The 12654-nt window shown below is 49.2% G+C and overlaps 6 protein-coding genes across 6 annotated transcripts; 3 read left to right on the top strand and 3 right to left on the bottom strand.

Annotated features, from left to right (window-relative positions):
* Positions 1-840: 840 nt before the first annotated feature.
* Positions 841-1920, bottom strand: EI90DRAFT_1799905 (uncharacterized protein). The gene is made up of 3 exons (XM_039052212.1): positions 1800-1920; positions 981-1742; positions 841-916 (listed from the first exon to the last, which is right to left on the bottom strand). Exon 2 carries the CDS (start codon positions 1582-1584, stop codon positions 1030-1032), a length of 555 nt encoding a protein of 184 aa, XP_038913589.1. The 5' UTR covers positions 1585-1742; positions 1800-1920; the 3' UTR covers positions 841-916; positions 981-1029.
* Positions 1921-2291: 371 nt separating this feature from the next.
* On the bottom strand, positions 2292-2664 carry EI90DRAFT_3018216 (uncharacterized protein; the record flags this gene model as incomplete). The annotated part of the gene is made up of 2 exons (XM_039057207.1): positions 2292-2521; positions 2568-2664. 2 exons carry the CDS (start codon positions 2662-2664, stop codon positions 2292-2294), a joined length of 327 nt encoding a protein of 108 aa, XP_038913590.1.
* A 3163-nt stretch (positions 2665-5827) lies between these two features.
* EI90DRAFT_3067974 (uncharacterized protein) lies at positions 5828-6756 on the bottom strand. The gene is given in 7 exon segments (XM_039061062.1): positions 5828-5966; positions 5979-6248; positions 6281-6380; positions 6459-6492; positions 6534-6627; positions 6648-6668; positions 6679-6756. The coding sequence occupies 5 exon segments, from the start codon at positions 6663-6665 to the stop codon at positions 6114-6116; spliced, it is 381 nt and encodes a 126-aa protein (XP_038913591.1). The 5' UTR covers positions 6666-6668; positions 6679-6756; the 3' UTR covers positions 5828-5966; positions 5979-6113.
* Positions 6693-7455, top strand: EI90DRAFT_3018217 (uncharacterized protein; the record flags this gene model as incomplete). Its single annotated transcript, XM_039057208.1, has 3 exons — positions 6693-6712; positions 7007-7239; positions 7340-7455. The coding sequence occupies 3 exons, from the start codon at positions 6693-6695 to the stop codon at positions 7453-7455; spliced, it is 369 nt and encodes a 122-aa protein (XP_038913592.1).
* Positions 7456-8076: 621 nt separating this feature from the next.
* EI90DRAFT_3018218 (uncharacterized protein) lies at positions 8077-9631 on the top strand (the record flags this gene model as incomplete). The annotated part of the gene is made up of 7 exons (XM_039057209.1): positions 8077-8272; positions 8353-8469; positions 8797-8858; positions 8915-9029; positions 9096-9177; positions 9318-9424; positions 9459-9631. The coding sequence occupies 7 exons, from the start codon at positions 8077-8079 to the stop codon at positions 9629-9631; spliced, it is 852 nt and encodes a 283-aa protein (XP_038913593.1).
* A 1945-nt stretch (positions 9632-11576) lies between these two features.
* On the top strand, positions 11577-12303 carry EI90DRAFT_3224689 (uncharacterized protein). Its single transcript, XM_039066479.1, has 2 exons — positions 11577-12110; positions 12171-12303. Exon 1 carries the CDS (start codon positions 11616-11618, stop codon positions 12006-12008), a length of 393 nt encoding a protein of 130 aa, XP_038913594.1. The 5' UTR covers positions 11577-11615; the 3' UTR covers positions 12009-12110; positions 12171-12303.
* The last annotated feature ends 351 nt before the right edge of the window (positions 12304-12654 follow it).

Raw genomic sequence — 12654 nt, forward strand, 5'->3', positions numbered from 1 at the left:
GAACCATTGATTCTCCATCAATGTCCAACCCATCTGGGATTGTCCGAGCATCTGACTTCGGGTATTTCCCTTGCCCCGATTGGAAGGCCGGTCATTGATCGCGCATTGGTCTCTTGAGTCAACCCGATCAGGCTTGCAGTACTATGTAAACTTGGATGAACGGTTTTTTGTTCCTCGTAAAAGGAGTAATTAAGCTTACAAACCCCGAGCTATGAGTAGTGGAGGTTCGTATCTGTTGTCGCACGCTGGTCATGGTGGCCGTTTCGTATCGCCTCTACAAAGCTCTCTACAAGGCTCCATCCTTAGCCGCCTCCCAGAGACATGACAACAAGGCAAACATACGTGAAAAGTATATGACTACAGTCTCCAAGCACCTCTGCGTGAGCCCCGAAATATCGGGGCTTGTCGCTCATTGACCGGGCGTAACCCTCCTGAACAATAGTGGCACTCCCATCCTACCACTTTTGTCTCTCAAACCCTCTTCCCTCTTCAGGACAGAGTGTGAACTCCGCGGTGGGATGTCGGACTTGTTCATGTCAGAGCGGCGCATTTGGGTCACCGTTCGCCAACCTCAGTCTGACCAACCCCTGCCTTCCGTTAGCCCTTGCTTCCCTTCTCCTTCGTCGCCAGAAGGCTTGGGACACTACCTCCGCGGTGTCGGAGCTAGAGGGCTTAGCGTAGACTGATGATGCTAGTGGAGATTGATCTTCGTTCATATGGGGATTACGACAAATGAAATTCGAGCAGATGTGCCTGCTGACTTTGCCGAGCGGGCAGCGCTTAGGTGATATTGCACTCTTGGGGGAAACCTCATGGGTTCGTTGTTGATCCCCACGTACGGTGCGGAGAGTTCACTTTAGTATCGGTGGAGCACACACCCAGTCCTTGCGGAGGTACGTGCCTATCGGAGACAAAGCTGGTACGTAAGTTAGTGGACTGAAGAACCGGCGTCTGATGGGAACCCCAGTAACAGTTCGCACCCGAACAGAGACATTGTGTTCATATTTGCACTAACCCGACAATACCCATTCATGAGTTCATAAGGCACATATCCGATGATGAGTACATGCGGAGGTAGAACTGAAGTAGAGGATGCTCAGACTTTCCATATTTGGCTTCAACTTGAGAAATCAACTCCGCCCAACGACCGCCATGGCGTATAAGAGGTGCGCTTGTGGACGGCTTTACCAGCTTTCTCCTCAGGTTCCAGCATAAGCACGGTAGCCTGACCAAAGCACTTAAAACAAGTTCCCCACTCAAACCTTTCCAAAGTCTTTCATCGACACCTTCCCCATCGTATCCATGGATTCCTTCACTGCTATCACCTCCTACTTCTTCACCTCCGCTCAGACCGCAAAGGAGGACATCCGCATCGAGACCATTGAGCCCGTCGACATGGACGGTTCTGGAGGAGGTTCCAGCGGTTGTGTTGTTGTTTGAATGGCAATCTCCGTTTTTGCATGATGTGGAAGTGGTACGTGCTCCCTTTATCCTTTCATGTAACCTGTGAAGCTGACATCTCTCTTGCTTCCTTTCACAATAGATCACACCGCTCGCTCTGAATAGCATCCCTCCCACGCACATTATCGCTTTCGTTCCCCGACCTCCCGGTCCCTTGCGCTACCCATTTCGGGCCATCCCACCTCATTTCATCAACTTGACTTATTCTTATCTTCGTTCTCCATTGTGGACTCTATGGTGGTCGTCGCCTTTTGGTCTTTCGGATTTCGTTCATGCTGTGTCTGACCATTGTTGAGATGTATGTAACACTTTTGTGATTGTTGCGCCTGTTACTACACCTGTCTTGTTTTCTGTTCAATCATGTTTGTAAATCACAAACTGCCTATCCATTTGGTGTGTTCGAGCCATTCCGTCCGAACGGAAAAAGTCCCGTCGACCTATCTCTGGACAAATATGTGTAAATACAAGTTCCGAGATTAACTCCAAACAAAACTCGCATGGAAGGTCGGGCTGTTGTGTCTCCTTCGACTTATTCAAGGATAGGTTTGATTTGTGGTGTCCCTTGGCCAGATAGGCAGCCAAGTTGGAACACCATAATATTGACCTTCATGTCTCGACTATGTAGAACCAACGACCTTCACTCAAATGCACTTGTTGACAAGACTAGAGACCAAAAAAACCTGCACATCTGATTTGGTTGACCATATATTAGGATTAGGATCTTGATATGATCGACGACTTAGGGAAAGAACAGCGTTTGTGATCGGCACCGCTGCATAGAGACCAAAACGTCCGGCAACCTGGGTTGCCCACACGCAAGGCTACAGGCGCTAAAACAGCAATATCCGATTTGCCCTCGGCTCTGGCGTTGTTTTTCTTGGATCAGCTCTAGACCCAACTGGTCGCTCATCCAAATCTGACGCGTAGACCTTCCTTGTATCCTGCCGTAAGCAGAGTGTGACAGAATCTCCCATGCGACCTCTATTTGGGGTCGTTCGTTCTTTCTTTCTCTTTTCTCCCCCAGTTCTCTCGGCGCCCGCACTCGAGATTAAAATTAGTTCTTGATTCACGTCAAGTCCATAGTTATTCACGCTATGTTCACTAACTAGATCCCACCTCTGCACTTTCGTCATAGTTTTCAGAGACTTTCAGGAGCAAGAAAATGGACAACAGGAATCCGAGAAGACCAAAACCATGTCTCATGAAAATATGAAAATCTGATTCTGAAGAGTGTCATCAAGCCGCTGGCCAGTGCTGCCATAAGTAATTCAACGATGATCGAGACGAATAGAACTGAGCCGAGGCGCTGTGCGAGCTATAGGGGTAGCCCCAAGTCCACGAGCGAGAGTGAAAGTTGGGCGTCTTGGTCATCCAGGGAAGTTATTCGCGATGGTTTTCTTGGACGCTTTGTGCTCAGTGGTTTGGCTCCTCTAGAAGCCCCTGTGGGTCTAACTGTCTATCTCTCTAACATATCTCATTACTGTCTCACAGTCACTATGCAGATTGCTCTTCCCAAAGCCACAAATGGAATCCAGCATCATGTTTATTGGCTCTTCCTTCCTATCTGTAATGCCCCTATTATATGGACTCTACTTCCACTACGTCCCCCATCGTCGTAAAGCTTGGAGACGATCCTTATTACCCTAAACTCATGGCCCTACACGAGCGCATCGAAACTGTCCTCCCATCTGAAATTCTGACACCGAGGAAAGCAGTTCAAGGCCTGGCGATTTACGATAAGAAGAGCCACTATTGAAATTGCCCAATGATTTTTGTAGGAAACGCGAAGGAAACTGCTGATGGGCTTCAGGGCTTCAGCTCAAAGGTCCGCGGTACGGTTAATTGCCTCCCATTACATAATGGACAAGGATGCACCCACATTACAAGCCCCCCGCGCTCTCATCAGCTATATAGAAAAAATTAACAGGACAACTCTCATTCATCTGCATGATCTCTTCGAGGATTTGTTTGTCACTTCCTCCCGAAATTCCTTAACAACGCCGAGTTGCAGTGCGCGCGCATAATAACGATCTCGTCCCATACTTCCTTCAAGCTTCAGATCACTTCGAGTCGCACTTGCAACGGCTGCTCGTAAAAGCCCAAAAAAATCTAGACATCTGGAGAACTTGGGGGCTAAGGATGAGTGGACCAAGCATGAGAACGTAACAGTGACACGAGAAAGGATGAAGTGGCGAGTCTTTCTACCAGTTGAGATGAATAAAACTAATTGCTCGGGACCGCGTTTGTTAGTAGCTTGCGTATCTTGGACTATCTTCGGAGGCAACCGTGACCGTTTGATTTCCACGTTGAGCTCTTTAACTCGTTCTCAACATATCTTCACAAGCGCACAGCCGAGTTTCTGGAGTTGATGAAATTGCACAATGACCTTCAAGTTGACGACTTGTGGCTGAGCCTCTGATCAGTACGCTAATTGCTGGGGCCTCGGACTCGGGTAATTTCGCCAGAGGACTGACAAGCAAACTCCCACTCGAAGTACATATAGAGAGCATAAGAAGTGTGTGACGAGGTCGACGTCGTTGAGACAAGTGTAAGTTTGTTCGGTGGTTCAATTGTAACTGCTACGCTGTAACGCTGCAGCGCTTCTGGCCAGAAAGTTCCCACATCTCGAACTGAGGCATGATTTCTTGTTTGCAGTCCTCAACCCATGTAACGGGCCAGCCGCAACTCTGGACTTTCTCTCTTGGACATTTCTTTTTATCTCCGTTTCCTCGTTCATGTAGTCTGCATTGACTCGGAAATCTTGCATGTTTCTTGCATGTCTCTCATGTTTCTCCAGCCTCAAATTATATGTCCTGGTTGGCCCCCACGTATACAGAGCCTGGTTGCATGACCAGTGAAGACTGAAGCTTGAACTGGCCAACGCAAGTCACTCCCTAATCAACCTCTTGTCTTATCCCTCTACCATCTCGCTCTCAGCCCGATTCTTGATCTTGTCGCGTCATTTTTTCAGTTTCCACGTTTCATCGTCATTTTGGTTCGTGACGCGCCAGGTACGCCGACGTAACTAGCATTCGTGGGCATCAAACTTTGAACTCGTTTCACATGGATGCATAATAACAGCTAAAACTCCAGCGTCATACTGGCACGATCCGACATGCATGACTTCACTATCCGACGCTGGGCTTAATTTGACGGGACTAATCACCGGATAGCGCCCCACCCCAAACTGCACATGCGTTGCTTCGCCTGCATGGACCTCGTCCTCCTTGTATGTTTCTGTGCTTGGCTGCTTTTGCGTTTGTGATGATATTCGTTCTCATCTCGTGTGTACCGATCCTGAAATGTATGTATACTGGCTCAGCTCAACACGGACGTGCCAGCAGAAGTGTCGAGCTCAGTGCGTGGGGTCACCACCCAGGACATCTGACCGCCACCATATATGAGCTTACAGTACGCTTCTGGGAACTGAGTTAGCAGTACACTTGGGCTGCTCGCTTTTTTTTTCATTTCGTGTTGAGCAGAACTCATTTGAACGAGCGCTCATGGAGTACCGGTGTCTAGGCGTACTAGTTGCCAGTGCCATCACTGCTATAATACCGTTCGCTTTGACCATCCTGTTTTTGCTTGTCGATCTCCTTCCCCCGTACTCGACCGTGCCTGCGCAAAACCAAGCCCACGTATTCGTTCTCGCGCGCTACTGCCTCGGAGCGTTCTGCTGTCACGCATACGATTCTTTTAGTGTGTCTTATGTTTGAATTCTTGTTTTTGTTCTTTCCCCTCATATTCAATATCTTTTGTCTTACATTCACACCAGGATTCCGCGTTGCCGCTATCGCCTAATCATAAGTACTGACCACCCCAGCCGGCGTTCCCTCATCAGGGCATCTGCCAACACTGGTAAACACGGTAGCGCAAGTCGGAGCCTGAGGATCCAGTCCCTGTGCAGCGGTGCCATTGGGAAACGACGGTTAGCGCTCGTAAATCGTCAACCAGCCGATCGTAAGATGCCCCCAATACGCAGATTTTTGCTGCAAAGCTTGTGCGCAAACGGGCAGGGCGCTTAGTCAGAGTAGCGTACCCGGTAGTACAATAGAGTCGAAGACGCAGAAAACGGATAGAGGAGATCAACGGACGGCGGTAAAGTAGCACCGGACAGGAGATACACGAGGGACAACATAAGAAACAAGAAACGAAAAGTGAGAAACGACAACTGTCATAGGGGTACTCTTTCGCTAGTGAACAATAATGGATTGTCGCGGAGAAACTAAAAAAAGAATAACTAATTGACATGAACGGAAAAGATAAGTGAAAACTGAGGCGTAGGTACGTTGCAGGACCACAGGATAATCAGATCAGCAACCTGGATTTAGGTATGATGGTGACGCGGCGTTGCTTACACCAAAGGAAGTAACGCAGAGCTCAATAGGCGTGCATCTCAGTCTAACCAGTGCAATGAAAAGTAATATTGTACACAACTACCTGGATAAATACACGTCTGCTGAGATAGGTGAAACAGAGTGGAACGGATCCCAGCACGAATTCAGGCAAAAGAAAGGAACTGTACTTACAGTCAACATGCTTCTAGTGCACCATATGACGGAGCTGAGCTATAAAATCGACTAATGTAGGGGGAAGCTCCCGCCAGTGGCGTAACCCAATGTTAGTGGCGAAAAATACACGAGTGGATCTGATCAGCTTACCATGAAATGTGCTCCTTGCCCAACAATGAGGGAAACATAAGATGTTCCTGGACATGTAAGGATGTCAGCATGAGTCTCAATGTGAGAGGAGAAATGATACTTACGGCCAAACCTGTTGGGTGGACACTATGCGAGCCAACTGGCTCGCAAAGTTCCACCCTAACAGGAAAGGGGCATGGACAACAGGTGCAAGCGCCTGTGGGAACATGTCCATACCGATGCCACGAGGGCGTCCCGCCAAAGTGTCCCTCTCCCACTCTCCCGAAATAAACGGGACATACCGCTGCGTGAACGAGTTCAATGAATATTGGTTGCTAAGAAAATCATGATACGTACTCGTCATATGACGGAAGTGATGTGTTCGCCGCTTCTGTTGGAAGTATGACCCAGAAATAGTGATTGATGAGCTACCCAAGAAGAGAAAGATCCAGGACGAAATACACATAAAGAAACTTGGCGACAGGGTACTCCAAAGGAAGTGGGTTGTGACCGAAAGGCTGGAAGGCTGAGAGCTTGAAGGGAAACGGCCCGGGGCAAGAGCATACGTCGAGACCAGGTGACAGAAACAACATGTTGGAGCGGAAAGGAAGGTGGGTCGTTCTTTCTCACTGTGCATCCATCGGATAGAAAAGGGAAAAGGGCGTGTATGGGTTCCTGCACCTCTGCTTTGTTGTCCATTCTCCTTTGTCGATGGAACCTGCAAAGCGCGTCAAATCTGTAAGGTGTACAACGGGTCATCGGAGTCCATGGGCAGCCCAAATGGTCATAGAGGGAAAGCAGGATGTGTAGACTCGATAACCAGTAAAACTGATCCACAAGCAGTTCGCCAAAGCAGACACGGCCAGGTTGCATGAAGATGAGAGCTGTGATCATAGGTCGTGAAGACAGGCGACGACTAGAGTTCCGGGAGCAAGGGCGCAGGGAAAAACGAACTGGCAGACTGGTCAGAACTGCGAGCGAAAGCGAGTCGTGCTCCGCGGTTGCGCATCCATCGGATTGAAGGGGCCCCATGTGTCCTTGCACTTGATTCAGTTGGTTGTTGTTCGCTTCCTAGACGATGGAATCCACAAGGCACGTCGGTCACAGGTCGATGAGAAGGCCAAGGTGCCAAAGTGCAGTAAGCGAAGAAGATCGACAACCTACAAATCATCTAAAACGTCAGAGTTGTTGCGTAATAGGCAGGGAACCTGTACAGAAAGGGACTTGAAGGATCGCAGATGGTTCGAATGGCAGCATGGGTAACGCGCTAAGGGTATCAAGTGAAGGGGTAGAAGATCGATGGGGGAACGTCAACGTGGACAACGAGTGGGACATCGAGGGCCTTGATTCATGAGGTGAAAGAGGTTCAGAATGGCCACAGACCAGGCTTCGAGAGACAATCCAAGGACGTCAAAGGCGAGTAGCGACTGGGGTTCCGAGAGCGAGGGGGGAGAAGAAGGAACTGGTGGGGAGAACTAATGCTCAGACCACGCTTTTATGCCTCTCAGACCTATTCAATCCTCTCCTCGTGATGACCAAGCTCCAGACTGCTGAAAGAATGAATAAAACCTTCCAAATTCAGCCACCTTCTTCGTCGAAATTCCAACTGGCGATATGAACATGATCCCAGAATACGTAGTTGATATTTCACAAAATCCGAGATTTCTCGTCAGCCAGTGCACCGTTTAGCTTTGTTCAACTGCGAAACTGCTCCCAAAACGTCCCGCTACAATATCCGTGAGCAGGAGATTGGGGGACGATACAAGGTGACACCAGGAGGGCCTGTTGGGAAGACGTATTCACTCTTTGGCTAGGAAGATGGCTAGGAAAGATCCGGTCATCAAGGCGATGCATCAGCATATTAGCCAGATTGGTTATTCGTATTAACCGAATTGACTGTATATAGAAGAATTTGCGCACCCCTGACAGGTCATGCCCCGAAACCATCGCTGCACTGGGCCGAAAAGTTTGCCGCATGCCTGGATATACCGGGACCTTCGCTGAAGAGTGTAGCGGTGCACGGTGTCGCCGACGCCACTTGGTGGCAAAGAAAACTCCAACCGACGCTTCCACGAATGCGACATGGACCCTTCAGCTGCTGTTAGGGCAATATTTCGTAAATGAGATCAAGTATCCAGATCTTCCCAGCCGATTCAGTCAATTCCAACTTGGTAAGGGATTTCTCCCGAGACACAGATCATGAACCATCTCATTCCGTTTATGATGAGCGTGGAGAAATGCTCATACAAAGTTGAACGATTGGAAGAGGACAGACCAGATGAGCTCGCGATCTGGTGTTCGAACGTTGCGGAAACTTTAGGAAACCAAGCCCATCTCATCAAGAATGCTACCCAAAAAACGGAGATATGTAACAAAGATTACCTAAGTGTTAGCTGGCATTGTGATGAATGAGGAAGGTTCGTTCCCACCGGCTGCCCTGCGCTGAATGGATGGACATTGGACCCACACTCCGGGTCCGCCACGTGCCAAGGGCACAAGGTGCAGCTGCACCAGACATCACAAAACACGCCAATGGCAAGCCGCATTCAGCAGTTGCAGAAGTATACGTCTAGCTGGGGAAAATTTTTTAAATAGGAAATCTTGTGGCGAGCGCTTACAGTCCCCTGTGTGGCGAGATGGTTTCTCGGCTTATACACGTTGAATCCATACCTGATAAAGTTACCCCCAATTATAGGCTTAATTTTAGCATCCATGAACAGCTTCTGTTCATTACAAAATGAGTGGTGGAACGCCGACGTAAGTCTCGTCATTAGCCTTTTCGCTGTATCTGCCACTGAAGCCAATGGTTCCAGGGCCGTACCCGTCTACCGTATTGGCTGCACCATCTGATCAAACGAAGCCACCCCTTCGACCCACTCCTGCCGTGCGATCGAACATTACATATCAAGGGTGAAGGCTGCGTGCGATGTAAACGCCACTGGTGCTCTCAAGGAATGATGCGACAATTTCCGAATGCCTGAAATTTGTCAATAGACATCAAGTCAATATGGGGATCGCGAAAGATCAACATCTCTGCTTTCACTGGAATGGAGAGATACTCTGCCCCTCCATTCCCGTGAACAACGGAGATATTGGCCTTCAGGTCACATAACGACTGATGGATATCGAACACACCCGTCTTGTCCTAAGAATCGAAAAGCCCGCAGAGTCGCAACTCATGCGCAGCAAATGACTCGTTGTGGTGCCCGTTATTAGCATGGGTGCTAGTCAGTTCAGCATGAGCAACTCCAATCATGTTTCGACTCTGAACGCTGACGCATATTTCCCGGTTACAAGCATAAACATCGTGCACGAGCCCCAAGGTGATCGTTCTATTCTGAGACATACCGCGACCAGGTCTGAGAAAGTTTCCAGAACTTGATGTCGTCTCAACCACCAGCTGGAGTATGGCTACTTCTCATAGAGAGACGCCTGATCGATTTCCGTTCATCTTCAAGGATGAATGTCCTGTGCTGCGAGAGGGATGGAACCTGGAAACGAGGAGAGAGAGAGATGACTCAATACTCTGAATGAAAGTTCCTTCCATACTTTCTTATCCAACTCGTTCGAGCGTTGGAGGACTGCAGCATGTTAGTTCGCCTGCTAACGACAGCGATATGGACTATTGTAGCTGTTGTTCCGTCTCCTCACCTCAAAAGTGACATCCTGGGGGAGGTGAAAGCTTGTTGAGGTGCATCTTCAATTCCGTGATCTCACTGGAACGATACCCTCTCACTCTCGTGCATGTGAGGCCAAGGCATTGTCCTGGCCCAACCATTCTCCCTCCCATCCAGGCGCTTCTACCGGTAGGAGACGGAGATGCCCGACACTGCCCGAACTTCCGCGCCTGGTTCACGTATGAACAGTCTTGTCTATTCCCTAACCGAACCACCCGTACCGCTCCGTGCGAGTGAGTGTTCGTTTCCACCATGCGAGAATAAACGTGTGCGATTCGAGTGAACGCACAGAAAAATCGTTGATTTGTTGAGCTCTGATTCAATTCAGGACACCCGGCAGCTAGCGTGAGTATGCAGAATGCAGAAATTTTACTTGAACCCGTTTCCACCACCATTCTGTCTTTTCGTTTTGGCGACCGCTTCCGCGCCCCTACACCGATCTATGCCCAACTCGTCAATTTATTGACTTCCTACAAGACTCGCTTGCGTTTTAGTGGCCTCAGACCTGTTCTTCTTTCTTTCTGCTTACAATCCGCTGGATTGTTTCGATTCTCTACCCGCAAACACCCATATCCATTACTCTACAAGTGCCTAATGAATCTCCCATGAATCTCGAGTACAATTACATAAATTAGAACCGGGTCATCCAGGCTTTGGAGTACAAGGTCCTCCAAAAACTCCCTCCTAGCCACGATAGTCGAGAAACTTGATTCGCGATCCGAGGGTTCCCGCTTTTCCCGGGTGGACGTGCCAAACTTATCACTCCAGGTGGTCGCTTACACTGAACGGCCCTGTCATTCATTGTTGGTCTTTTGGCTGCTAATTGCTCATGGCCCAGCCGAACCCAGTGGTTATGAAGCGCTGCAGCCAGTGTCCTGGTGAAGGGGGGGTCTCCTGAAGAAGGCATGACTAGCTAGTATCGTCTTGTCAGCTCATCTCGAAAGATCCAGGGGGTGCCGCTGCCGCGCATCGAAATGAGTTGCCCGACTCGGACGGTTATCATTCGTAATCGCTTGATCACCAGTTGTCCCTGACATCCCAGCGATTCACCCGTCATCAACAATGTCACTGAAGCAGAAGATCAATGATCCCCTTGTGACGGGAGTTGACTGTGCAATTTCCATTCTCACAGTAATCGATGCCGTGTCTGATCTGCTCCCTCCCCTAAAAGCTGCCACCGGAGGGGCACTCTTCATCTTGGACGAGGTCAAGATTGGTGGCGATTTATATGCGAAATTACGCACGGAAGCGCTGATAATTATTGTTCTGTAGATGTTCAAGGAGAACAGGAATCAATGGGAGGCTATACATCGTCAAAACAATGGCTGACGTGGTCACGGCCGTTGACTCGTATGACGCGTCGAGCGAAGAGGGAAAGCGATGTGTAGAAAGTGTTACAATGCTAAGCGAGTAAGCAGCATGTATCCACTGGTCCCCTGGCTCGTAATGACACGACGTTTGGTAGGGCATTGCAGCGTATCGAAACCAAAATCAGTCAATTGCTTCGCAAGATGGGAAAGCGGCCCGCTGTCATCAATTTCATCTCTCACATGAACAATCTGGGCATGATCAGTGACCTCAGGAAAGATTTCTGTGAGGCTTTAGAGTCGTTCCAGGTGACAACGCCCAATCGCTGTTATTGTGTTGCCCCCCTGATCTTAAGGTGACGGTCATCATGCAGGTGAGGACGGGCTTGACCATTGGTGTTATTGCAAGTACAACTCGCGGAATCGAGAGTGCCTCAGCTCTGAGCGAACTCCAATACCCCGTTATCGCCCACCATGATTCGACTAAGGCATGCCTCGACGGCACTAGAATTAATCTCATTGAGTACATTATGGCCTGGTGCTACAACGTGAGGGAGAGTGAGAAACGTGGGATGCTGTTGACTGCTGTGGCCGGTGCTGGCAAGACATCCCTCGTGCACTCAGTCGCAGAGAAGTGTGCGAATGGAGGTGCGCTGTTGTTGAGCTTCTTTTTCAAAGTAGGAGAGCAATCGCGGCCAGATCACCTGTTCAGCGGCATGGCTCGATCTCTAGCAGTGCACGACCCTACCTATCGCACCTCAGTCATATCTGCCCTTAAGAAAGATCCGACTCTCGCGACTGCCCCATTCACAATGCAATTCAGTAAATTAGTGGCTGAGCCTCTCCATCGGAAAGCGTTGCCCTCCGATCGTCCTATGGTGATATCTTGGATGAATGCGAGCAGCAAGCGTTCGAGGACCTAGCCGATATACTTCGAGACGGGGTACCCAAGCTACCAGCCAACATCGAGGTTTTTCTCACCTCGAGACAATTCGACCTTACCAACCAGGGATGTATATAGAATGGTGAGTTCAACGTGACTGGCAAGAACACATTGGGGACGTTTCAGATAACAGACAATGCAGGGAAATAATAGCGCTCATGGTCGTTTGGCACCCTGCACATGCACCAAACAGGCGCTCAAACGATCAGGGTGTGCCAATGATTTGCCTCTGATCTGTATCTGTTTTTGGATCATCACCTGGCATTCATCCACATCTGACACCCCAAGCTTTTCTTGCCACCAAGATATCACATACTGGGAGTCGGACATAGTCAGGGTATGGGACCCCAAAATGCAGTGATTAGTCTGTTTGGACACCGGAATTCCTCTTACGACCTCTGGATATTTGGGGTTGTATCTTCCCTCTCTTCAGCTCTCTAAGTGCCCGCGCGCTCGAAATTGAGGTCGGTAGTTAATCATAGTATTCAAAAGCGAGCAAATGGGCAGACGGAAATACAAGAGGAGAAATCACGACCAGGACCACGTCTTAGAAGTATCTGGCCTCGAAGTCACGTCATCAAGCCGGTCTGCTATTCCTGCGACAAGAAATTCAACGAGGGCCAAGA

Source organism: Cantharellus anzutake (genome assembly GCF_015039405.1).
Source record: "Cantharellus anzutake strain C23 chromosome Unknown EI90scaffold_41, whole genome shotgun sequence".
NCBI classification, from domain to species: domain Eukaryota; kingdom Fungi; phylum Basidiomycota; class Agaricomycetes; order Cantharellales; family Hydnaceae; genus Cantharellus; species Cantharellus anzutake.

Bases quoted from the DNA above. Each gene is read 5' to 3' on its own strand.
- EI90DRAFT_1799905 (XM_039052212.1), bottom strand. From the start codon at position 1,584: ATGTGCGTGGGAGGGATGCTATTCAGAGCGAGCGGTGTGATCTATTGT.
- EI90DRAFT_3067974 (XM_039061062.1), bottom strand. The intron at 6,493-6,533 runs GTAGCTCATCAA...TACTTCCAACAG, and splicing joins CTGGATCTTTCTCTTCTTGG to AAGCGGCGAACACATCACTT. The intron at 6,249-6,280 runs GTGGAACTTTGC...TGGCTCGCATAG, and splicing joins CATGCCCCTTTCCTGTTAGG to TGTCCACCCAACAGGTTTGG.
- EI90DRAFT_3224689 (XM_039066479.1), top strand. From the start codon at position 11,616: ATGGCCTGGTGCTACAACGTGAGGGAGAGTGAGAAACGTGGGATGCTG.